We start from the raw sequence: 26,269 nt of genomic DNA, 5'->3' as shown, positions 1-26,269 counted from the left end.
AAGACCTTCTCCTAATAATAATAATAATAACAATTTATTATTTTACCCCACCCATCTGGCTGGGTTTCCCCAGCCACTCTGAGCAGCTTCCAACAAAATATTAAAATGAATAATTCATCAAATATTAAAAACTTCCCTAAACAGGGCTTCCTCCAGATGTCTTCTAAAAGTCAGATAGTTGTTTATTTCCTTGACGTCTGGTGGGAGGCCGTTCCACAGGGCAGGTGCCACCACCAAGAAGGCCCTCTGCCTGGTTCCCTGTAACTTGGCTTCTCGCAGTGAGGGAACTGCCAGAAGGCCCTCAGCGCTGGACCTCAGTGTCCGGGCAGAATGATGGGGGTGGAGACGCTCCTTCAATCCCGCCACCCTCCCAGACCCACTTGGTGGGGACAAGGGAGAGGGCCTTCTCGGTGGTGGCTCCCCCCAGACAACTTTGGTGCTCCCTCCCTGGAGAAGCCAGACTGGCTCCCTCCTTGCTGTTCTTTGACCAGCAGGTAAAGACTGTTCAGTATTGGGAAATAATCCATAAGGAATTGGAAAAAAAAACCAATTTAAAAATCCAATTTAAATTTTAAAAATCTGATTTTTTAATTATTGTTTTTTATAAATCATTGATTTTTATCCACCCTTCTGGCAGACCAGTATCGTGAGCATGGTGTACACGCAGTCGGAGATTCTGCAGAAGGAGGTGTACCTCTTTGAGCGCATCGATTCAGCCAATCGGGAGAACATGAAGCACCTGAAGGCCATCTGCTTCTTGAGACCCACCAAGGTGAGACAGAGCAAAAGGGAGCCTGTGCCAGAGGTGGGGGAACATCTGGGGGAGCCATCCAGATGTTTTGGGCTCACCTCTCCCCACCGGCCGTGCAGGTCCCTGGGAACTTGCATGTTTATTGATTTCACACCAGAGTGGATTTGGTTTAAACCACTAGTCAGTAAGACTTGATTTAGATCATATTTTTTTTACAGAAAGACTCATTCTTGCTGGTATAATCTTAATATTCACAACCAGGTGGTTTCATTTTTTGAATAATAAATTTCCAGAGTAGTTTTTACGGTTATATCAAAAATTACTGATTTGGCTGTACTATTAGAAATACATTGACAGATAATTATGAAATTATTGTGAGGTTTAATAAGATAACTGTTTATATTTGGACAACTTTTCTGCTGTACTTTATTGGAAGGAGAAAAATAATCACTCCCTTAATAACAATTTATTTAACTAAAACAATAACATTATAGCATATGTTTCCATGTTTGTTAACTGATGTGGTTAAACGATTACAAAAAAAAACAACTTGGACTGAGTTTTAGCATACATGAAAAACTTAAACCCTCATTTCCTATTGATTAGCCTTTGGACTATAATGTAACTTAAAACTATCTTTAGAAAGATTTTTCCTCCAAAAGCATTTTATTTAAAAATCCGATTTAAATCCCAAAAAATCCGATATATATATATAAAACCATTGATTTTTATCCACCCTGTTTCAAACCCTAAGGGCGGGTGACGACAGTCAAATATATAGCTATATAAAAGAACTTGAAAATTACCAGGAGTGAGATGAAATACTTTGCTTTCCGTAACTGGTTTAAGGACTTGATTTCTCGCCTCACTGTGGTTTCTGGATGGGTTGTCCTTTCAGGAAAACGTGGATTACCTCATCCAGGAGCTGCGACGTCCGAAATACAGCACCTATTTTATTTGTAAGTACGGAAAGCCTCTAGGTGTGTTGTGTTTTCCTGGCAGCACGGCGTAGTGGTTAAAGCTGGACCTGGGAGAGACTCGGGTTCAAATTCCTCCACTTGGTCATGAAGTTCCCTGGGTGTCCCCTTGGGCCAGGTCCTGCCGTCTCTCAGCCCAACTTGCCTCACAGGGCTGTTGTGGCGATTGCATGAGAAGTGGGGGAACATCACCTTGAGCTGCTTGGAGAAGAAGGTGTCATAGAAATGCAAAAAATAAAAAATAAATTCTCCCCTGACATGTTTCAAAATAATAATAATAATTTATTATGTGTACCCCGCCCATCTGGCTGAGTTTCCCCAGCCACTCTGGGCGGCTTCCAGCAGAATATTAAAATACAGTGGTACCTCGGGTTAATATGCTTCAGGTTACATACGCTCCAGGTTACAGACTCCGCTAACCCAGAAATAGTGCTTCAGGTTAAGAACTTTGCTTCAGGAAGAGAACAGAAATCGTGCTCCGGTGGCGCGGCAGCAGCAGGAGGCTCCATTAGCTAAAGTGGTGCTTCAGGTTAAGAATAGTTTGAGCTTAAGTACGGACCCCCGGAATGAATTAAGTACTTAACCCAAGGTTTTTGTTGTTGTTCTTTAGTAGTTTAGTTGTGTCCGACTCTTCGTGACCCCCTGGACCAGAGCACGCCAGGCACTCCTGTTTTCCACTGCCTCCCCCAGTTTGGTCAAACTCATGCTGGTAGCTTTGAGAACACTGTCCAGCCATCTTGTCCTCTGTCGTCCCCTTCTCCTTGTGCCCTCCATCTTTCCCAACATCAGGGGCTTTTCCAGGGAGTCTTCTCTTCTCATGAAGTGGCCAAAGTATTGGAGCCTCAGCTTCAGGATCTGTCCTTCCAGTGAGCACTCAGGGCTGATTTCCTTCAGAATGGAGAGGTTTGATCTTCTTGCAGTCCATGGGACTCTCAAGAGTCTCCTCCAGCACCAGAATTCAAAAGCATCAATTCTTCGGCGATCAGCCTTCTTTATGGTCCAGCTCTCACCTCCATGAATCACTACTGGGAAAACCATAGCTTTAACTATATGGACCTTTGTTGGCAAGGTGATGTCAGGTTAAGAATAGTTTCAGGTTAAGTACAGACCTCCGGAACAAATTAAGTACTTAACCCGAGGTACCACTGTATAATGATTCATCAAGTGCTTTTTTTTTATGCATGCGTTAGCTGCCTTGAACCTCTCCTTTGAGAGAACGGTGCATCTTTTAAAAATAAGCCATTCTCATTGATAGCTGCATTAACCACAAATGTTCGGTTATTTTGGGATGGCGTGAGCTGACCCAGACAGGCCTCTAGAGGTCGTCATCGGCTTGCGCAATCGCCCCGATGGAGCAGAACAGCTGCTTTCTTTGCAGCCTAAGGCTGATTTTGGCCTTGCTCCTGGAAGACTTTGATGGGGAGAAAGGCAAGAGTGGATAGGGCCCATGGACTATATGGAACTTGCCGAACTGACTGGGAGACTCCGAGACCAGAGAGAAGAGACGGTGGAAGAAGATTGGAAGAAGTTTAAAGAATATCTGAAAAAAATAGGTTAATATTTAAATCTTAGAATAGCTTCGGAAGTGGATACAGGAGGTAGGGTTAGAAGAAGACGACAGTGTATTTTAAAATAGTATTATTTGTAAAGGATAAAATGTGAAGATTATTATGGTAAAAGTAAGTGTGTTTTAAAAAATGGTTAAAAATTATGATATATGTAAACTGCTAAAAATGGGGTAAAATGAAAATCAGATGGGGGGACTTGGGGAAGCCCACCTTGTTTTTCTGTTTGTGTTGTTTATTTGTGTTATAAAATGAATAAAAAAAATGGGGGGGGGAGAGTGGGTAGGGCCCACTGCGGAACAGACCCACATCCCACCCAGCGACCATTGTTTCCTCCTTCCATCTGTCGCTTATCCTGCTGCCTTTGTCTCCCTGCCTCCTTCCAGATTTCAGCAACGTCATCAGCAAGAGCAACGTCAAGTCTCTGGCCGAAGCCGACGAGCAGGAAGTCGTCGCAGAAGTCCAGGTACGTCTACGGTCAACGAGCCACAAGTCCCGGAAGTCTCTTGGCTTCCTTTTTTAAACATTTTATTTATACTTTTCAGGTTTATACATTCCACTTTAAAATCATATCAACATTTCTAAACTTGGCTTCCTTCCCCCTCTTTCAGCGGCTCCTTAAATTTATTTTTAACATCTTCTGTGTATCCTAAGTAACTTAATTTGCTCATTTATTCATCTTCTTTAAATATATATAGTCGTAGCTTGGGTCCCAAATGCCTTGCGAGTCAAATGTTTTGGCTCCCGAACGCTGCAAAACCGGAAGTGAGTTTTACGGTTTGTGAACGTTCTTTTGTCTGACTTGGCTTGACTTGGAGTTTCCTGCAGCCAATCAGAAGCCGCGCCTTGGTTTCCGAACATTTTGGAAGTCAAACGGACTTCCGGAACGGATTCCGTTTGACTTCCGAGGTACGACTGTACTCCTATGAAACTTCAGGTTATTACAAAAATCCGGTTAATGTTCTTATCCTTTTACAATTTAACTGTAAATATTCCATAAACCATTTCCATTCTTTTATAAAAAGTTTGTTATGTTGATTTCTTATTCTTCCAGGAAGTTTCACCATGTCTGCATATTCCATAAGTTTTTGTATCTCTGAGCTTCCTTTTTGAGGAAAGGCTCCCTGCTGAACGAAGGAATTAAATTTACGGCCTGTAGTGTAGAGCATTAAAAGAAAATACTATGAAAATGATGTATAGCTGGTATTTAACACCAACTCAATTGTATAAGATGGGGGGGAAAAGGAATGTTGGAAATGTAAAGAAAAAGAAGGAAATTTCTATCACGTGGTGGACTTGTAGCAAAGTAAAAACCTTCTTGGATTTGATTAGTAATGAATTAAAAAAAATGTACAAAAGTACATTTGTTAAAAAACCAGAAGCATTTTTACAGGGTATAGTAGGGGAGAGAGAGACCAAAAATTATTTTTGTATGCAACTACTGCAGCAAGGACTTTATTAGCCCAAAAATGGAAGCAACAGGAACTACCAACAATTGAAGAGTGGCAAATGAAGATGATGGAATATGCAGAACTGGCAAAGCTACCGAGGAAATCTAAAACCTGTGTGATCAAGCTTTCCAAAAAGACTGGGGTGAATTTATGCAATATTTAAAGGACCATTGTAAACAATTAACAACACTAGCAGGATTGAATGAAGAAGACTTGTAATGTTGGTGACCCTACCTATTTACATTTTCCTTAAAATCGGACAATGGGAATTGTATGATGTAAACAGGAAGAAGTAGAAATGCGAGGACAGAATAAACAATTATGGTAACCATGAGACGGGGGCGGGAGTCGAGTACCTCATATGAGCAAAAATAGGGTGGAAAATGAGGAGGTGGTTGTATACTGTAAAATGGAAAACTTAATAAAATATTATAAAAAAGAGGAAAGGCTCTCTGCTGCTTTGGAGATGGAGAGATAACCAAACTGGTGCTGTTGCAGTCTAATTTGGTGCAACGATCTAATGCAGCCCCCCAGGCCCTTAAGCCTCTCCCCTTGCCCAACTCTTCACGATGCATGAGGCAGGCAATCCTATTCTCGTCGAATATAATAATAATAATAATAATAATAATAATAATAATAATAATAATAAAAATTTTATTATTTATATCCCGCCCATCTGGCTGAGTTTTGTCAGCCACTCCGGGCGTCTTCCAACAAAATATTAAAATACAGTAACGCATCAAACATTAAAAGCTTCCCTAAACAGCGCTGCCTTCAGATGTCTTCTAAAAGTTGTTCTTCTCTTTGACATCTGATGGTGGGGGCGTTCCACAGGACGGGTGCCACCACCGAGAAGGCCCTCTGCCTGGTTCCCCGTAACTTGGCTTCTCACAGGGAGGGAACCGCCAGAAGGCCCTCGGAGCTGGACCTCAGTGTCCGGGCAGAACGATGGGGGAGGAGACGCTCCTTCAGATATACTGGACCGAGGCCGTTTAGGTCTTTAAAGGTCAGCACCAACACTTTGAATTGTGCTCGGGAATGTACTGGGAGCCAATGTAGGTCTTTCAAGACTGGTGTTATGTGGTCTCGACGGCCGCTCCCAGTCCCCAGTCTAGCTGCCGCAGTGACATACCCTGACCCTGCTTTATACCCAACCTTGCTTTGCCACACGTTGACCCTGGTCCTGGTCACCGGCGTTAAATAGCCTCTCAGGCATCGCCATGACACTGAGTCTCTCCCGTTTCTCGCCTGGCAGGAATTCTACGGAGACTACATCGCCGTGAACCCGCATGTGTTCTCTCTCAACATCTCTGTCTGCTGTCAGGTAGGTGGTGTGAGAGGAATCCTGGTAACTTCCAGGCCTCCTCACAACTTTCAGCGCCGGTTCCCAGATTCTTCAGGGGAAGCCGTGGCTGTCCAAAGGGGTGCGATAGCTGCGTCAAATATCTGGTGCAGATGGAGGCGTCAAAAGTCACCTAGCAGCAGACTAGGCGAGATGTTTTGTTGTAGCAGAGTGCGAGAGGTTGGGTGGCTGTCCTGTCATGGGTGCATCACAGAGGGTTGGACCAGATGACCCTGGGGTCCCTCCCGACGCGGGTGGCGCTGTGGTCTAAACCACTGAGCCTCTTGGGCTTGCCGATCGGAAGGTTGGCGGTTCGAATCCCCACGACGGTGATGAGCTCCCGTTGCTCTGTCCCAGTTCCTGCCAACCTAGCAGTTCGAAAGCATACCAGTGCAAGTAGATAAATAGGTACCACTGCGGCGGGAAGGTAAACGGCGTTTCCATGTGCTCTGGTTTCCATCACGGTGTCCCATTGCACCAGAAGCGGTTTAGTCATGCTGGCCACCTGACCCTGAAAAGCTGTCTGTGGACAAACACCGGCTCCCTCGGCCTGAAAGCGAGATGAGTGTTGCAACCCCATAGTCACCTTTGACTGGACTGAACTGTCCAGAGGTACTTTACCTTTACCTCTATGATTCTGTAGGTGCTCCCAGGGCATCGCCTAAGCAGGCTGCCGGCCGCTTTCGTTGCGTATTTTTATGTCGTGAACTTCCCCTGTCCACGGAGAAATCTTAGGGCTCCCTTGGACAAAAAACAAGGACACCAGCAAGGAATACCAGAGCAAAACAGCAGCCAGTAGGCTTGGTCTTTATTGGTATTTACAAGGTGGAACAAGATGGAAGCCCTGAACAAAAGAGCACCCAAACTTTTATTAGGCTGAGACCCTATCTGCTTGCAGACTGCCTCGCCAGAGTGGTGCATGCTCTGGTTATCTCCCGCTTGGACTACTACAATGCGCTCTACGTGGGGCTACCTTTGAAGGTGACCCGGAAACTACAACTAATCCAGAACGCAGCAGCCAGACTGGTGACTGGGAGCGGCCGCCAAGACCATATAACACCGGTCTTGAAAGACCTACATTGGCTCCCAGTACGTTTCCGAGCACAATTCAAAGTGTTGGTGCTGACCTTTAAAGCCCTAAACGGCCTCGGTCCAGTATACCTGAAGGAGCATCTCCACCCCCATCGTTCAGCCTGGACACTGAGGTCCAGCGCTGAGGGCCTTCTGGCGGTTCCCTCATTGCGTGAAGCCAAGTTACAGGGAACCAGGCAGAGGGCCTTCTCGGTAGTGGCGCCCGCCCTGTGGAACGCCCTCCCACCAGATGTCAGAGAACAACAACTACCAGACTTTTAGAAGACATCTGAAGGCAGCGCTGTTTAGGGAAGCTTTTAATGTTTGATGTATCACAGTATTTTAATATTCTTTTGGAAGCCGCCCAGAGTGGCTGGGGAAGCCCAGCCAGATGGGCGGGGTATAAATAATAAATTATTATTATTATTATTATTATTATTATTATTATTATTATTATCTGCTAATCCCCATGTTACAACCCCCCAAACTACATCACTAATTCATCATGATGTTCCATTAACACTCCGTGATCTTTTGCAGTGTGCAAATGTAATAAATGAAATAAAACCAAACAGGCCTTGCTCAGCTCTCATTGATCTTTTCGCCATATTTTTTTAGGGCCACAGCTGGGACCAGGCTCAGCTCTCCAGGACCACCCAAGGCTTGACCGCTCTGCTCCTGTCCCTGAAGAAATGCCCCATGATCCGCTACCAGCTCTCTTCTGAACCAGCCAAGAGGCTGGCAGAGTGCGTCAAGGTTCGTTCCTATTTAGTAAAAGTATTTGTATGACACTGCCTAGTGAATTATTATTTTTTAAAGAGAACATCAGGGCAGTGCTCAACAAAGTGCATGCGATAAATCATAAAGCGCCATTGCCTCTTCCACAAGTCTCTCAAGAAATTGGGGATAAGTAACATCTAATTTGGGATGCGGGTGGCACTGTGGGTTAAACCACAGAGACTAGGACTTGCTGATCAGAAGGTCGGCGGTTCAAATCCCCAGGACGGGGTGAGTTCCTGTTGCTCGGTCCCTGCCCCTGCCCACCTAGCAGTTTGAAAGCACGTCAAAGTGCAAGTAGATAAATAGGTACCGCTCTGGCGGGAAGGTAAACGGCGTTTCCATGCGCTGCTCTGGTTTGCCAGAAGCAGCTTAGTCTTGCTGGCCACATGACCTGGAAGCTGTACGCCGGGAAATAAAGCAAGATGAGCGCCGCAACCCCAGAGTTGTCCACGACTGGACATAATGGTCAGGGGTCCCTTCATCTTTACCTTTAACATCTAATTCAGAGCTTTCCAAACTGTGTATCGCGACGTGTTTTGTGTATCGGAAGCAGTGGGCAGGTGTGTTGTGTCACACAAACTCGCCCCACCCTCATCCCGGGGCTGGAAATGGGTTAGTTTAACCTCTGGTTTGCTAGTAAAACTGAATTACCGTGTCACGAAGTGATGCGTGTCTAAAAAGTGTGTCATCAACATGAAAAGTTTGGAAAGCCCTGATCTGATTGGTTGGAAATGTTTCTTGATGTAACACACAGCTTTTTATTCTCAGCAGTCCTTGTGCCTCTGGAGGTCTCTCAGCTGTTGTGTTTCTCTAGATCTTGCAAGTCACGAGTGCCACACTTTTTGCTCTCTCGTTTCTCAGGACGGCACCTTGCACTTACCTGGAAATATCTGGACAACCAGCTTTATCATTTCTTCTGTTGACTATATGATCCCGTGCCAACCTTGGTTCGGTTCGGTTTTGTTTTTATGTGCTTGCTCTATTTAGTTTTTTGGGTTATATGTTTATTAAAACAAAAAAACTGTTTTATTTGAACTTGGGGCCCATCTAGCTTAGTACAGTGGTACCTCGGGTTACATACGCTTCAGGTTACAGACTCCGCTAACCCAGAAATAGTGCTTCAGGTTAAGAACTTTGCTTCAGGATGAGAAAAGAAATCGTGCTCCGGCGGCAGCAGGAGGCCCCATTTCCTAAAGTGATGCTTCAGGTTAAGAACAGTTTCAGGTTAAGAACGGACCTCCGGAACGAATTTAGTACTTAACCCGAGGCACCACTGTACACTGGCTGGCAGCAGTAGCTTTCGAGATTTCAGGCAGGGGCCTAACTGGAGAGGCCCCTGGAGACTGAACCTGCAGGATAAGCAATTGCTCTCCCACTGAGCCCAAAAAGGTCACAGGCGAGTCTTTTTTGCCTTCCAGTGTCAGGGTAGAAAAACTAAGTTTGCAATCCCTGTGCACAGGACCTTTTCACACCTTAACTACCTGGCTAGCCTATTCCTTTCCTCCAAACAGCAAGTGATCACAAAAGAGTATGAGCTTTTTGACTTCCGTCGCACCGAAGTCCCTCCGTTGCTGCTGCTCCTGGACCGCTCGGATGACGCCATCACTCCGCTCCTGAACCAGGTGAGAGCCTCCCTGTCGCCTTGAAGCTGTCTTTAAATGGGAATCTGGGGGGTCTGCCTTCTGCCTGGGAGGAGGAGGAGGTGTCGGAAGCCGGAGAGGTAACAGATCTTAGCGAGCGGAGAGTCTGTGGCAGAGAGCAGTCCGGAGGAGGGAGGCCAAGAGGCAGAGATGAGACGCACAGGTGTCTCCCCCCTCTTGCTGCAGCAAGCTCCCCTCCCTCCTGGCCTCCCAGGACCAGGAGAGGCATGAAACGGGAGGAGCAAAGGCAGGTGTGCCGGCATAGTCTCAGATTGCTTAGGAAAAACTCCGGAGAGGATGGGACTTAGTCCCCACAACTGCCTCATAGGCAGGGCCGTCTTTTTTTAAATATATTTTTATTGAACAATTTTAACAAATTATCAATCAATATAACCATTTACATTTCCTCCCCCCCAGGACTTCCCTCAGCTCCTCTCTCTGGTTTCTTTGCACATATTATCCTCTGCATATTGTAAAATTGTACATATCATTGCCTTATTTATCATATAGGCAGGGCCGTCTTTACCCAGGGGTGGAAGGGGTGCAGGGCATCCGGGCGCTGAATTCTGGGGGGCATCTGGTGCCCGCCGCTGAAGCCGCCGAAGCTCTTATCTACCGGTTATGAAATAAATAATTTTGATCAAGCTAGAAAAACAAAATACATATATACCTAGGTAATACCGAAATGTATACCTATTGTTTCACTAAAGGACTTTCGACATTGTGTGCTCATTTACCAAAGACGCGCTGCGCCAGCGGCGGCGCTTGTCATTCACAATGGTGGTGCTTCTCAGACTCAGCGATGGCGCTTGTCATTCTCAATGGCGCCATGCACGCAAAATTAACTAAATTTGGGGGCACTGGGCGGATCTTTGCACCCCGGCAGCACATATGGTGAAGACAGCCCTGATCGTAGGGGCAAGACCTACTGCTTATTGGCCTGGCACTCCTGAGCACACCTTGTTTTTTCTGATAAAGAGTTTGCCTACTCGGTGTGATTTATTGCTGGCCCGCCCAAACACTAAACCAAGCGCCACTGGTCCATCTAGGTCAGCATTGCCTACACTGGCTGGCAGTGTCATGGTCCGGTTCATGGGCGATCCAAGTCCCAGCTGGGGACGTCAGGACCGGGGGGAAGATGGTGGGGTGGGAGCAGGAACGGGGGTCCAGAAGCCAGCAGGGGTCCGAGGGTCAAGAAGCGAGGAGTCACGAAGTCAGGGGTCTGAGGGTCAAGAAGCGAGGAGTCACGAACTCAGGGGTCCGAGGGTCAGGAAGCGAGGAGTCACAAACTCAGCGGTCTGAGGGTCAAGAAGCGAGGAGTCACGAAGTCAGGGGTCCGAGGGTCAAGAAGCGAGGAGTCACAAACTCAGCGGTCCGAGGGTCAAGAAGCGAGGAGTCACGAAGTCAGGGGTCCGAGGATCAAGAAGCGAGGAGTCACAAACTCAGGGGTCCGAGGGTCAAGAAGCGAGGAGTCACGAAGTCAGGGGTCCGAGGATCAAGAAGCGAGGAGTCACGAAGTCAGGGGTCCGAGGGTCAAGAAGCGAGGAGTCACGAAGTCAGGGGTCCGAGGGTCAAGAAGCGAGGAGTCACGAAGTCAGGGGTCCGAGGGTCAAGAAGCGAGGAGTCACGAAGTCAGGGGTCCGAGGGTCAAGAAGCGAGGAGTCACGAACTCAGGGGTCCGAGGGTCAAGAAGCGAGGAGTCACGAAGTCAGGGGTCCGAGGGTCAAGAAGCGAGGAGTCACGAAGTCAGGGGTCCGAGGGTCAGGAAGCGAGGAGTCACGAACTCAGGGGTCCGAGGGTCAAGAAGCGAGGAGTCACGAACTCAGGGGTCCGAGGGTCAGGAAGCGAGGAGTCACGAACTCAGGGGTCCGAGGGTCAGGAAGCGAGGAGTCACGAACTCAGGGGTCCGAGGGTCAAGAAGCGAGGAGTCACGAACTCAGGGGTCCGAGGGTCAAGAAGCAAGGAGTCACGAACTCAGGGGTCCGAGGGTCAAGAAGCAAGGAGTCACGAACTCAGGGGTCCGAGGGTCAAGAAGCGAGGAGTCACGAACTCAGGGGTCCGAGGGTCAAGAAGCAAGGAGTCACGAACTCAGGGGTCCGAGGGTCAAGAAGCAAGGAGTCACGAACTCAGGGGTCCGAGGGTCAAGAAGCAAGGAGTCACGAACTCAGGGGTCCGAGGGTCAAGAAGCGAGGAGTCACGAACTCAGGGGTCCGAGGGTCAAGAAGCAAGGAGTCACGAACTCAGGGGTCCGAGGGTCAAGAAGCAAGGAGTCACGAAGTCAGGGGTCCGAGGGTCAAGAAGCAAGGAGTCACGAACTCAGGGGTCCGAGGGTCAAGAAGCAAGGAGTCACGAACTCAGGGGTCCGAGGGTCAAGAAGCGAGGAGTCACAAACTCAGGGGTCCGAGGGTCAAGAAGCGAGGAGTCACGAAGTCAGGGGTCCGAGGGTCAAGAAGCAAGGAGTCACGAACTCAGGGGTCCGAGGATCAAGAAGCGAGGAGTCACGAAGTCAGGGGTCCGAGGGTCAAGAAGCGAGGAGTCACGAAGTCAGGGGTCCGAGGGTCAAGAAGCGAGGAGTCACGAAGTCAGGGGTCCGAGGGTCAAGAAGCGAGGAGTCACGAAGTCAGGGGTCCGAGGGTCAAGAAGCGAGGAGTCACGAAGTCAGGGGTCCGAGGGTCAAGAAGCGAGGAGTCACGAAGTCAGGGGTCCGAGGGTCAAGAAGCGAGGAGTCAAACACAACAAGGCAGGGAATGTGTTGCTGTGGCAAAGAGCTGAAGGGAAATGCTGACCTTATATCCCTTCCCAGCTCTTGCCACCAGGTGCAGTGAGTTACCAATCGGCCTCACCTGTGCGGCCGTGCCTTGCCTCTCCAGAACAAACTTAGGAAGGCCCCAGTCTTGGTCACAGGGCCTGGCTTCTGCACGCACACCCGACAGGCAGCAGCTCCCCGGGGTTTCAGATGGAGATGTTTAGAGATGCGTGCGAAAGTCCCAATGATCCTTTTCCAAATTTTGGAACTTTTCTTGCTTCTGCTTACTCTTCTGACTCTCTTTTCCTCTCTGCGTAGTGGACATATCAGGCAATGGTCCACGAGCTGCTTGGGATCAACAACAACCGCATCGATCTCTCGCGAGTCCCGGGCATAAGTAAGGACCTCCGGGAGGTGGTCTTGTCGGCCGAGAACGATGAGTTTTACGCCAACGTAAGTCTTTTGGAAGGTACCTTTTATCACATGTGGTGGTCATGTAGGGTAATAGAGGCTTTCTGGGAAATGATATATAACGAACTGAAAAAAATGTTTTAAATAACTTTTGTTAAAAAAAAACCACAGAAGCCTTTTTGTTAGGAATTATAGGTACTGATATCCCAAAGGAACAGAAAAGACTCTTTATGTATGCGACAACAGCAGCATAAATGCTATTAGCCCAGAGATGGAAGGAAGAAAGAGTCCCTAGTAGAGAGGAATGGCAAACCAAGCTGTTAAGACTACGCCAAAATAGCAAAACTGACCGGAAAGCTCAGGAACCAAGAAGACAAGAAATTCAATTAAAAATGGGGGGGGGGATTATAATTTATTTAGGAGACCACTGTAAGCAGATGAAAACATTAGCAGGATTTTAATCTCACTTGTAATGGATCAAATACTATGGACAATATGGATACATTGGTACTTTGGTTCTCAAACGCCTTGGTACTCAAACAACTTGGAACCCAAACACTGCAAACCCAGAAGTAAGTGTTCCACTTTGCGAACTTTTTTTGGAAGCCGAACGTGCTCCATTTTTAGTGTTACACTTCCATTTTGAATGTTACGCTGAGGTCTGTCTGTTTTTGCTATTTATTTGCGTTTTTGTTTTTGCGGCTCTTTTTGTTTTTGTGACTATGTGCAACCCAGTTCAGCTACTGACTGATTGACTGTGTGACTGCAGTACATTGTCTATTGCTTTCATTTTATGACTCAACGGTCTCGTTAGATAGTAAAATTCATGTTAAATTGTTGTTTTGGGGGTTGTTTTTAAAAGTCTGGAACCGATTAATCCACTGTGCATTACTTTCTATGAGAAAGCACACCTTGGTTTTGGAACATTTTGGTTTTGGTACGGACTTCCGGAACGGGTTAAGTTTGAGGACCAAGGTACCACTGTAGATATAAAATACAGATTATGAAATAATATGCAGTTGAAAATCTTGACAATAGGATCCTTGGAGGAGATGGGGGAGAAGTCCCAAGATTCAGAGTAATCTCTTTATATGGATATTTATTTGGTATGGTTATAAATTTATATTTGTAAAATCAAATACAAACCATTTTTTTTAAAAAAAAAGTATTTTGGGGACCGCTCTGCAGGATGCTGGACGAGATGCTGGGGGCCCCTTTGGCTTCTTCTAGCAACATCCAGACCCCCCTGACATTTCCTTCGATCCGCTACTTTTTCTCGTTTGCAGAACATGTACCTAAACTTTGCGGAAATCGGAAGCAACATCAAGAACCTGATGGAAGACTTCCAGCGGAGGAAGCCTAAGGAGCAGCAGAAGCTGGAATCCATCGCAGACATGAAGGTAGCTTGGCATAATAATAATAATAATAATAATAATAATAATAAATTTATTTATATCCCACCCTCTCCAGCCGAAGCCTGGCTCAGAGCGGCTAACAACAATAAAATAATACAGCATTCTAGGGGAAGGCCATCAGCAAACACTCGCCCAGGAGCAGGGAGCTTGCAAGACTTTTGGTCCGGGGGAAATGGCAGACCAAGTTAATGGAATATGCAGAAATGGCGAGACTGACGGGAAAGATCAGAAACCAGGGAGCTCAAGTATTTTTAAAAGCGTTGGAATAACTTTTTAATATACTTAAAAGACCACTTCAGGCAGTTAAAATCATTGGCAGGGATACAATGACACTTGCAATGTGAAATGAACTCTGGTAACTACGATTATATAACAGATGGATAACGGTAAAAAATGCAGAAAAAAGAAAAAAATTTATTTTTTGGAACTGGAACCCATGAAGGGAGGGGTCCAAAGGTTTCAAAAGAACCTTTTTATTATTATGTTTTGGAATGATTAAAGTTATTGTGTATAAATTCATGTAAAGTCAATAAAAAATTAAAAAAACAGTTTTGGACAGGGACCTGTAGGAGACCTGGGTTCAAATCCCCACACAGCTGTGAAGCTTGACTCTGGGCCAATCATTGCCTTTTAGCATGGGTAGGCAAACTAAGGCCCGGGGGCCGGATCTGGCCCAATCGCCTTCTAAATCCGGCCCGCGGACGGTCTGGGAATCAGCCTGTTTTTACATGAGTAGAATGTGTGCTTTTATTTAAAACGCATCTCTGGGTTATTTGTGGGGCATAGGAATTCGTTCATTTTAAAAAAAAATCAAAATATAATCCGGCCCCCCACAAGGTTTGAGGGACAGTGGACTGGCCCCTGCTGAAAAGTTTGCTAATCCCTGCCTTTTAGCCTGATCATGGTGCTGTGGGTTAAACCGCAGAGTCTAGGACTTGCCAATCAGAAGGTCGGCGGTTCAAATCTCCATGACGGAGTGAGCTCCCGTTGCTTGGTCCCAGCTTCTGCCAACCTAGCAGTTTGAAAGCACGTCAAAGTGCAAGTAGATAAATACCGTATTTTTCACCCCATAGGACGCACCTAGTTTTTTTTGGGGGGGGGGGGAAATAAAGAGAAAAAAAGTTATTTCCCCCCGAGGCGCGGGGCTGGTGCAGGGGAAGCCCGAGCTTCCCCCGACCCCAGCCCCCAGAACAGGCTGCTGCCTGCAAGCCTTGCAAGCCCAGCGTGCGAGGCTTGCCGACATCTGCCCGAAGCACGGCGCGGGCTCCGCAGCTCGCCCTGTGCTTCGGGCTGCAGGCTGCCGCACCAAGCCTTGCGCGCCCGGCGGGACCTCCCGCTGGGCACGCGAGGCTTGCGGATAGCTTCCTGAAGCCTGGAGAGCGAGAGGGGTCGATGCGCACCGACTCCTCTCGCTCTCCAGGCTTCAGCGAAAGCCTGCATTTGCCCCATAGGATGCACACACATTTCCCCTTCATTTTTGGAGGGGAAAAAGTGCGTCCTATAGGGCGAAAAATGCGGTAGGTACCGCTCTGGCGGGAAGGTAAACGGCGTTTCCGTGTGCTGCTCTGGTTCGCCAGAAGTGGCTTAGTCCTGCTGGCCACATGACCCGGAAGCTGTACGCCGGCTCCCTCGGCCAGTAAAGCGAGATGAGCGCCGCAACCCCAGAGTCGGCCACAACTGGACCTAATGGTCAGGGGTCCCTTTACCTTTACCTCGCAGGGTTCTTAGCAGGATAAAACAGGGAGAACTTTGGGTGCCACCTTGAGCTAAGTTGAGGAAACGTGATTCAGCAGCCGGGCTCTGAGATGTCCTCTCCCCTTCCTCTCCATCCTTCAGGCCTTTGTGGAGAACTACCCTCAGTTCAAGAAGATGTCCGGCACCGTTTCCAAGCACGTCACGGTGGTGGGGGAGCTGTCCCGGCTGGTGAGCGAGAAGAACTTGCTGGAAGCCTCAGAGGTGGAGCAGGAGCTCGCCTGCCAGAACGATCACTCCAGCGCTTTGCAGGTACCCACAGCCCCAAGGCTGGAGCCTTCTCCAAAACCCTAAATAAATAAATCCCCTCTTGGCGCACTGTACATAATAATAATAATAATAATAATAATAATAATAATATAATAATAATAATAATAAATTAATAATAATATTTTATTTATATCCCGCTCTCCCAAGCCAAAGCCGGGCTCAGAGCGGCTAACAACAATAAAAGTACAGTGGTACCTCTGGATTCGAACAGAATCCGTTCTGGAGCCCTGTTCGCATCCTGAAGCGAATGCAACCCGCATCCACGGGTTGCGATTTGCCACTTCCGCGCATGTGCGTGATGTCATTTTGAGCGTCTGCGCATGCGCGAGCTGTGAAACCCAGAAGTAACGCACTCCATTAATTCCAGGTCATCGTGGAGCACAACCCGAAAATATCCATCCCAAAGCATATTTAACCCGAGGTATAACTGTAACACAGCATTCGAAAATCAATTCAGAATCAAATTAATGGCAACCATTGGGCTAGAGTGCGATGAGGATTACAGACTGTGACTTGGCCAAAGGCCTGGTGGAACAGCTCTGTCTTGCAGGCCCTGCGGAAAGATGTCAAGTCCCACAGGACCCTAGTCTCTTGTGACAGAGCGTTCCACCAAGTCGGGGCCAGTACTGAAAAGGCCCTGGCTCTGGTTGAGGCCAGCCTAACTTCCCTGTGGCCCGGTATCTCCAAGATGTTTTTGTTTGAAGACCGTAAGGTCCTCCGTGGGGCATACCAGGAGAGGCGGTCCCGTAGGTATGAGGGTCCTTGGCCGTATAGGGCTTTAAAGGTTAAAACCAGAACCTTAAACCTGATCCTGTACTCCACCAGGAGCCAGTGCAGCTGGTATAGCACCGGGTGAATGTGATCCCATGCCGCGGAAATGTTAGAATGCATCCGATTTTCCCAGCCCAGCTCAGAAATGCTAACGGATTTGTTTTGGTTAGCAGAAAGCAAACCACAGTTCTAGGCTGGTTTCACCATTCCAAACGAAACAAACCACGGTTTAGTGTTCCGTGTGAACTAGATATGTTCATGTGTTTCTGTTTATGTCTAATCTTCCAGTGTTTCAGCCTCCAATAATGTTGGAAGTGCTTTTGGGGATATCTAACCTGCTTTTCAGTTGATGGGCGCGTTCTCAGCTTTCAAAAGCTCAGAAATGACCAGGGCTAAAAAGCGAAAAGAAGAAATTATCGGGGTTCCGTTCTGTGTTCTTAAAGATTCTCCTTCTCTGGATCCTGACCCCCACCCACTGCCCTAAATCCTGGGATCTTTCAGAAAAATGCTGCTTTTATATAAAGAATTTCTTTGGGCCAGTGGAGATACTTTCTAATTTTATTTTGGGGGGAAAGCTTCACAAGGAATCCTCTGTCTGCCTCCGGAGCTTAGATGGGACGCCTGTTCCTTCCGTAACCCGTAGAATTCAAAGACTGACCCCGCCAGCTGACACCACATCAGTGGGGATGAATTAGGGTTGTCGGCTGTTAACAATGCAGCCCTTTTTACGAGGGATCTTCCGGCGCCTAGAGGGGTCTAGATGGGCAGGGAGGTTGAAACGGATGGGGTTAGATGCCATCGGGGCAGACACTTCTGAATGGATCTCAGCTTCCGACCACAGGGAACCTCTCTTTTCTGAACTTTAAGCTGAATTCTCAAGCTGCTATGGGGCTCAGAAATGCCTCCGTAGATAAGATGGGGGAATGTCCTTGACAGTGGAGGGGGGGGGGAATGCGCTCTGCACGAACTCAGAGGCAGCCTTCTGCAAGAAGGCTCCCAAGCCAGCCCTCCCGATTCAGCTGGAGATCTTTGTGTCGAGAAAAGGCTTGGACCTAAGAGTACCCTGAGCCTTTGAACCACCCCAAAATCTGCAGATGGAAGGCGGTATACAAATTTAATATAAGAATAATAAGTGCGGAATTCAGATTGTAGTACAAGCAAGATGCAAGGCAGGAAATGAAACAAGCAATGAAATTACAGTTGAGAATCCAGCACAGTCCATTGCATCAGCTGCAAGAGGTTGCTCTACCAAGTGGCCGGCGGTTCACTGAGACTTGCTGATTTTCAGGCCATCTCTGTGGCCGGAAACGTTTGAGAAGCAAGGCCTCTGATGGCTTTGAAAGGGAAGGAAGCCATCCCATAAGGATGGTTTATGTGGAGCATTTAAGTCGACCTTTCCCAACCAAGGCACCTTCCTGACATTAGATCTAAGCCCATTCATTTCCATGCTTAAACTCTGAGCAGAGCTAACACTGGGTTTCATCCACCGTGTTATCTAGACACAAATCTGCAGGGTAATAATAAAAATTTATTATTTATACCCTGCCCATCTGGCTGGGTTTCCCCAGCCACTCTGGGCGGCTTCCAACAAAATATTAAAAATAAATTAAAACATCAGTCATTACTTCCCTAAACTGTGCTGCCTTCAAATGTCTTCTAAAAGTCAGATAGTTGTTTATTTCATTGGCATCTGGTGGGATGGTGTTCTACAGGGCGGGCGCCACCACCGAGAAGGCCCTCTGCCTGGTTCCCTGTAACTTGGCTTCTCGCAGCGAGGGAACCGCCAGAAGGCCCTCGGAGCTGGACCTCAGTGTCCGGGCAGAACGATGGGGGTACAGACGCGGTATACTGGGCCGAGGCCATTTAGGGCTTTAAAGGTCAGCACCAACACTTTGAATTGTGCTTGGAAACGTACTGGGAGCCAATGTAGGTCTTTCAAGACCGGTGTTATGTGGTCTCGGCGGCCGCTCCCAGTCCCCAGTCTAGCTGCCACATTCTGGATTAGTTGTAGTTTCCGGGTCACCTTCAAAGGTAGCCCCACGTAGAGCACATTGCAGTACAGTGGTACCTCGGGTTAAGAACTTAATCCGTTCCGGAGGTCCATTCTTAACCTGAAACTGTTCTTAATCTGAGGTACCACTTTAGCTAATGGGGCCTCCTACTGCCGCCGCATGATTTCTGTTCTCATCCTGAAGCAAAGTTCTTAACCTGAGGTACTATTTCTGGGTTAGCAGAGTCTATAACCTGAAGCGTCTGTAACCCGAGGTACCACTGTAGTCTAAGCAAGAGATAACCAGAGCGTGCACCACTCTGGCGAGACAGTTTGCGGGCAGGGAGGGTCTCAGCCTACCAGATGGAGCTGGTAGACAGAATGCCCTGTCGTTGTCGTCCCCCCAAAAATGCCCCATCTCTCCTGCTGCAGAACATCCGCCGGCTGTTGCAGAACCCCAAAGTGAGCGAGCTGGATGCCACCCGCCTGGTGATGCTGTATGCCCTTCACTACGAGAGACACAGCAGCAACAGCCTTCCGGGACTTATGACAGAGCTGAGGAACCGAGGCGTCTCCGAGAAGCACCGGAAGGTGGGTGGGGGTGCCGAGCCCTTGGGGGGCGGGGAGAACCTGCCCTTAGGAGCAAAGGCTGTGGGGTGGGTCCATGCATTGCTACGATACTGCTTCAAACGTGGGTTATTGCTTTGTTTTCGTTTCATTGTTTTGTATTCTCGTTTTGTTTTTATTATTTTGAACTTACTTCGGTTCTATTGTTTTTTATTCTCGTTTTGTATTTTCTGTTGTCGACCGCCCTGGAATCCTTCCGATGAAGGGTGGTGTACAAACTTGATTAATAATAATAATAATAATAATAATACTGTAGTAAGCATTTGAATGATTTTTGCGTATGATAACAACAACCAAAAAAGTAAAAGGATATAAAAGATCTAAGAAACTTTAGGATAACAAAAACACAACAAAGCTATTATTTGTACTACTGGAAAATAGCATTGATGAATACACTGGGGGTGACGGGAAGCCATAGGTAGTAAAACAAGAATATATGGTGAAATGAACTGTATAGAATGAATGGACTTATTTTTATGGTTTTTCGAAGTATCGTACATGCAAATCTTTTGTTATCATTTAAACTCCATAAGGGGCGGGGAGGGGATAATCAGTGCTTTTTTTCCTAAAAAAAATGTTTAGGGGTACTCTCATTTTGACTCCAGAAAATCACCATTTTAGAGTTCAAATCGGGGAAAATAAATCTAGTAAATACAACGAAACTGACCAATCGCGTGCTAGATTCCAATTCCTACTTCACATATTAAACGCTCGCTTCCTTCTGAGACTCAGGAAACATCGTGACAGGAATTGAGGCTGCCGTCGGGGATAGCGACGGAACTGTGACGATTCACCATGCTAGAGAAGAAACTATTTTTTATTTTTTTTTAGTTTCTTCTCTCGTTAGATTCACAAAATGTTTAGGGGTGTGCGTCCCCCTGTGTTCCCCCAGGAAAAAAACCACTGATGGTAATACGTAATGATAATAAGAATTATTTATACCCCGCCCATCTGCCTGGGTTTCCCCAGCCACTCTTCCAACAAAGGTTAAAAGTACATTAAAACATCAGTCGTTAAAAACTTCCCTAAACAGGGCTGCCTTTAGATGTCTTCTAAAACATCAGATAGTTGTTTATCTCTTTGACATCTGATGGGAGGGCGTTCCACAGGGCGGGTGCCACCACTGAGAAGGCCCTCTGCCTGGTTCCCTGTAGCTTTGCTTCTCACAATGACGGAACCGCCAGAAGGCCCTTGGAGCTGGACCTCGGTGTCTGGGCAGAATGATGGAGGCGGAGACGCTCCTTCAGGTCTACTGGACCGAGGCCAGTAAGGTGCTTTAAAGGTCAGCACCAACACTTCGAATTGTGCTGGGAGCCAATGTAGGTATTTCAGGGCCAGTGTTAGATAGGCTGTCTCTGAATCTGGAGGTATCGGGCCAAAGGAAGCCCACCCAGTCCAGCCTCCTGTTCTCCCAGTGGCTAAATACCCCTGAGAACCTAGGAATCGAGATAGACTGCCCCTGACCCTGGAGGTTCCATCAGAGCAGAAGAAGATCCCTGCTGAATCAGACCTGAAAGTGGGCCCATCTAGTCTCTTGTAGGTCGTGATAATGTTTGTCTCGTTAGCGGCTTCCACGTTTCTGCTGGGTGTGGCTGGTTAAACCATGGAACTCCCTGCCACAGGACGCAGGGTGGGCCACTAACCCAGACGGCTCTGAAAGTCAAGGAATGGACAAATTCAGGAAGAGGGCTGTTGAGGGCTCCTAGCCAGCAGAACTGCTCTCCACAGCAATGCTTCTGAATCCAAATTTCTGGAAGCCACAGGAGAGGACTCTTGTGCTTGAATTCTGCTTGTTGGTTTCCCATTGGGGCGTCCGGTCAGCCACTGTGAGAACAGGATGCTGGCCTGGTTGGGTCCGGCAGGCTCCTCTCACGCTTTGCTCTTTCTCTCCCGGCTCAGCTGGTGTCGGCTGTCGTAGAATATGGAGGGAAGCGCGTTCGTGGGAGCGACCTCTTCAACTCCAAGGATGCTGTGGCCATCACCAAGCAGTTCCTGAAAGGACTAAAGGTGGGGGCTGTTCTTCCAGATAACCATGGTTTTTATTTCTGCCGCCTCGCTGAGCCCAGAGAGAGCATTCGCTTTTCCCTCTTGTGTTTCCTTCTTCAAATAGGGCGTCGAAAATGTCTACACCCAACACCAGCCGTTGCTGCACGAGACTCTCGACCAGCTGATCAAGGGCAAACTAAAAGACAACCAGTACCCCTACCTTGGCCCCAGCACCCTCCGCGACAGGTAAGGGTGGCAGGCGTGGTCTCTCCTAGCTGGGGGTGCCTTCAGGGGCTGGATCTGGGACCATGCAGAAGCCAGGTGATCTATAGACCAGTGAGCTGCTAAAAAAGAAAGTAAGATTGCAGTCCTGAGGTCCAGCACCGAGGGCCTTCTGGTGGTTCCCTTGCTGCGAGAAGCCAAGTTACAGGGAGCAAGGCAGAGGGCCTTCTCGGTGGTGGCGCCCTCCCTCTGGAACAGCCTCCCATCAGATGTTAAGGAAATAAACAACGACCTGACTTTTAGAAGACATCTGAAGGCAGCCCTGTTTAGGGAAGCTTTTAATGACAGACTATTGTATTTTAAGGGACGCGGGTGGCGCTGTGGGTTAAACCACAGACTTGCCGATCAGAAGGTCGGCGGTTCAAATCCCCGCGACGGGGTGAGCTCCCGTTGCTCGATCCCTGCTCCTGCCAACCTAGCAGTTCGAAAGCACGTCAAAGTGCAAGTAGATAAATAGGTACCTCTCCGGCGGGAAGGTAAACGGCGTTTCCGTGCGCTGCTCTGGTTCGCCAGAAGCAGTTAGTCCTGCTGGCCACATGACCCGGAAGCTGTACGCCGGCTCCCTCGGCCAATAAAGCTAGATGAGCTCTGCAACCCCAGAGTCGTCCGCGACTGGACCTAATAGTCAGGGGTCCCTTTACCCTTTACCTTATTGTATTTTAATATTTTATTGGAAGCCACCCAGAGTGGCTGGGTAAACCCTACCAGATGGGCGGGGTATAAATAATAAATTATTATTGCTATTATTATTATTATTATTATTATTATTATTATTATTATTATTTTATTATCCTCACAGTTCTGAACAAAGGCCTGGTTCAGACAGGGGCCAAGGAAGCTGGCTTATACTGAATCAGGCCACAGTTCCCTCTAGCTTAGTACGGTCAGCACTGACCGGCAACATCCCTTTCTGACTCTGGCATCTCTCCCACACCTAGAGATGCTGCCTGCGGGGCTGGAGCCCTGCCCCTGAACCCTGCCGCTCCCTAAATCGTTCCGTAACCATCACAAGGGCTGAAATAAGCACCTCGACAGTATATATTTTGTGGCGAATGCCTCCCTACGGCCGAAAGCTTTCCATCTCTCCGATTGAATTGCTGCCTTAAATTCCCTGCTCCCCTGAGCAGCTGGCTTACAAACCGATTTGGTGCTGGTTTTCCTCGCTTGCGACCTGCGCTGTGGTTTTTTTGTTTTGTTTTCCGTACTCTCCACAAACTGCGGTCCCCGTCAGAGTTCAAACGGAATGGGGGCGGAAGGCTGCTAGGATTTGCATTTGTTTATTTGCATGAGCCTCGTAAAACTAACCTCCCCATCAAATTTTCAAAGCAGAGGGTTTGCCTGTCTTTTTTCATTCTGCTTCTCCTAAGCGCCCATAAGGCACCACCTTCCCTGGCAAGGTGTCGCATGCAATCTTATTTCTTTTATTTCCACATTCTTCCCTTTATATCCTGCCTTCCTTCCATCGTAGAACCCAAGGCGTCAAGTCGGTCGGCACAGTTGAGAGTTCCCCAACTTTGGGCCCAGTTGTACATCATTTTGTTTCTTTAGACAAGTAACTCAAGAGTGAACCCACTGGGTTCTCTCTCTCTTTTTATATAAATTTTTATTAGCTTTACATAAAAGTTATACGCCATAAACGTAACATTTTCACACACTGAAAAAAAGGAAAAAGGTTATTTCGAACCTTGAGACCTGCTTCCTTCCCTCTATGGGTTCCAATTCTAAATTTTATTCCTGCATCTTTTCCTGTAATCTATCTGCTATATAATCATAGCATCCACAAGCCATATTACAAGTGCCATTGTATTTCTGCCAGTGATTTCAGCTGTTTACAGTGATCTCTCAAATATGTTAGAAAGTTATTCCAGTCTTTTAAAAATACTTGGTCTTCCTGAAGGAAGTGTTCAGCATTCTCACTTCACTAGTGCAAGGGCTTTCATATATATATATATATATATATATATATATATATATATATATATACACAGTGGTGCCTTGCAAGACGAAATTAATTCGTTCCGCAAGTTTTTTCTTCTTGCGAGTTTTTCGTCTTGCGAAGCATGGTTTCCCATAGGAATGCATTGAAAATCAATTAATGCGTTCCTATGGAGACCGCTTGCCAGGCTGGCGGTGCGGAGAAGGGCTTTTCTCCCCACCGCAAGCCTTCAGGACAGGTACGGGAACAGAGGGGAAGGCGCGCAGCGCTTCTCCTCTGTTCCTGGGGCTTGCGGTGGGAGGAGGGTTTTTCCTCCCCACCGCCAACATTCAGAACAGCATTCTGAATGTTGGCGGTGGGAAGGAAAACCCTCCTCCCACCGCAAGTCTTCAGGACAGCCATCCGAAGGCTGGCGCGGGGAGAAGGTCCCTCCGCCCCACCGCCAGCCTTCGGAGGAGCCTTCCGAAGGCTGGCGGCGGGAGGAGGTCTTTCCGCCCCACCGCCAGCCTTCGGAGCAGCCTTCCGAAGGCTGGTGGCAGGAGGAGGTCTCTCCGCCCCACCGCCAGCCTTCGGAGGAGGTCCGAGGACAGTGGGGAAGACGCGCTGCGCTTCCCCGCTGTCCCAGAGATTTCCCTATGGGCTTTCGTCTTGCGAAGGAAGCCCATAGGGAAATTCGTTTTGCGAAGCGCCTCCAAAACGGAAAACCCTTTGGTCTAGTGGGTTTTTCGTCTTGCGAATATACGCTCACATCATTACATTCCACTTTACGTCTCTGGCTCTTTAGAGCCTGTCAACTTCCTTCCCTCCCACCTCGTGGCTTTCAGAATTAACCTTTATATCATGGTGTTTTGTACGTTTTCCCATTCTAATTACACACATTACAAAATAACTCAAAATTTAAATAAATATAGAAAGGTAAAGAATTTCTCATTACAAGTCTTCAAAAAACCCTGCTAGTGATGTTAATTGCTTAGAGTAATCTTTCAAATATCATATGAATTTACTCCAGTCCTTTTGGAATACCTTCTGGTTTCAGATTTTTCCTGTCAGCTTTTGCCAGTTCTGCAAAGTCCATCATCTTCACCTGCCGCTATTCTTTCATTGGTACTTCTTGTTGGTTCCATTTTTGGGCTAAAAGAAATCTTGCTGCAGTTGTTGCATACACTAGTGTGAGGGCTTTTGCACCAGCAGGCAGGTGAGTTTTACTGCTGCGCGATGGAGGAATCCATTGCCGCAGCTGCGCCGGCATAAACTCGCCGTGTGACCGATCGCACGGTTGTGTCATGCAATGAAGTTGCCAGGGACCTACCTGCGCTCGCACGTTCTGCTGCGTAGCAAGATGCCGCGAGTGCAAAAACATTTCACCAGCAGAACAAGGATACCGCTTTGTTGTTTAGTCATTTAGTCGTGTCCGACTCTTCGTGACCCCCTGGACCAGAGCACGCCAGGCACTCCTGTCTTCCACTGCCTCCCGCAGTTTGGTCAAACTCATGCTGGTAGCTTCGAGAACACTGTCCAACCATCTCGTCCTCTGTCGTCCCCTTCTCCTTGTGCCCTCCATCTTTCCCAGCATCAGGGTCTTTTCCAGGGAGTCTTCTCTTCTCATGAGGTGGCCAAAGTACTGGAGCCTCAGCTTCAGGATCTGTCCTTCCAGTGAGCACTCAGGGCTGATTTCCTCAAGAATGGATAGGTTTGATCTTCTTGCAGTCCATGGGACTCTCCAGAGTCTCCTCCAGCACCATAATTCGAAAGCATCCATTCTTCGGCAGTCAGCCTTCTTTATGGTCCAGCTCTCACTTCCATACATCACTACAGTGGTACCTTGGGTTAAGTACTTAATTCGTTCCGGAAGTCCGTTCTTAACCTGAAACTGTTCTTAACCTGAAGCACCACTTTAGCTAATGGGGCGTTCTGCTGCTGCCGCGCCGCCGGAGCACGATTTCTGTTCTCATCCTGAAGCAAAGTTCTTAACCTGAAGCACTATTTCTGGGTTAGCGGAGTCTGTAACCTGAAGCGTATGTAACCTGAAGCGTATGTAACCCAAGGTACCACTGTACTGGGAAAACCACAGCTTTAGCTATAAGGACCTTTGTCGGCAAGGTGATGTCTCTGCTTTTTAAGATAAGGATACTGCTAAGGGACTTTAACTTGGTCTCAGACCCTCTGTGAGTTAGCGACTTCCTTTGCATGCGAAGACAGGCTCCGGCAGATTGAGCGGATGAGACCTAGAGCAGGTCCGACAGTCAAGAAGGCGGTTTCTGCACATGCAAAAGATATAGAAGCAGGATTAGTCGCACCAACAGGGTAAAGAACAGCTTCTATCCGTGGGCTGTTAGGCTGCTGAATGAAAAGATAACAACAGGGCAACTGACTTTTGGGTTTGGTGAGTGTGCGTCAGTAAACGAGGGGAATTAAGACTAAGAGAGCTGAGTGGGGGGTGCTCGTGTAATCTCACTGTATACAAGTTGTACAAGTGACAATAAAGTATTTCAGTTTCAGTGCTGCA

General features: G+C 47.7%; 1 protein-coding gene across 4 annotated transcripts in view; it reads left to right on the top strand.

Annotated features, from left to right (window-relative positions):
- The window catches only part of VPS45 (vacuolar protein sorting 45 homolog), a 73,363-nt gene that overhangs the window by 22,529 nt on the left and 24,565 nt on the right, over positions 1-26,269 (top strand). For 3 of the 4 annotated variants that reach the window (XM_053369386.1, XM_053369388.1, XM_053369387.1), the window contains 12 exons: positions 638-772; positions 1,650-1,710; positions 3,680-3,759; positions 6,000-6,068; positions 7,776-7,913; positions 9,449-9,559; positions 12,642-12,776; positions 14,021-14,134; positions 15,986-16,153; positions 19,365-19,523; positions 21,459-21,566; positions 21,670-21,791. In XM_053369386.1, the coding sequence (XP_053225361.1) occupies positions 638-772; positions 1,650-1,710; positions 3,680-3,759; positions 6,000-6,068; positions 7,776-7,913; positions 9,449-9,559; positions 12,642-12,776; positions 14,021-14,134; positions 15,986-16,153; positions 19,365-19,523; positions 21,459-21,566; positions 21,670-21,791 (1,400 nt within the window). The remainder of the gene's footprint in view (positions 1-637; positions 773-1,649; positions 1,711-3,679; positions 3,760-5,999; positions 6,069-7,775; positions 7,914-9,448; positions 9,560-12,641; positions 12,777-14,020; positions 14,135-15,985; positions 16,154-19,364; positions 19,524-21,458; positions 21,567-21,669; positions 21,792-26,269) is intronic. The other variant, XM_053369389.1, reaches the window with a different exon arrangement.

This window comes from Podarcis raffonei, chromosome 16, assembly GCF_027172205.1.
Source record: "Podarcis raffonei isolate rPodRaf1 chromosome 16, rPodRaf1.pri, whole genome shotgun sequence".
NCBI classification, from domain to species: domain Eukaryota; kingdom Metazoa; phylum Chordata; class Lepidosauria; order Squamata; family Lacertidae; genus Podarcis; species Podarcis raffonei.
This window is presented reverse-complemented; position numbering and strand designations above follow the sequence as displayed.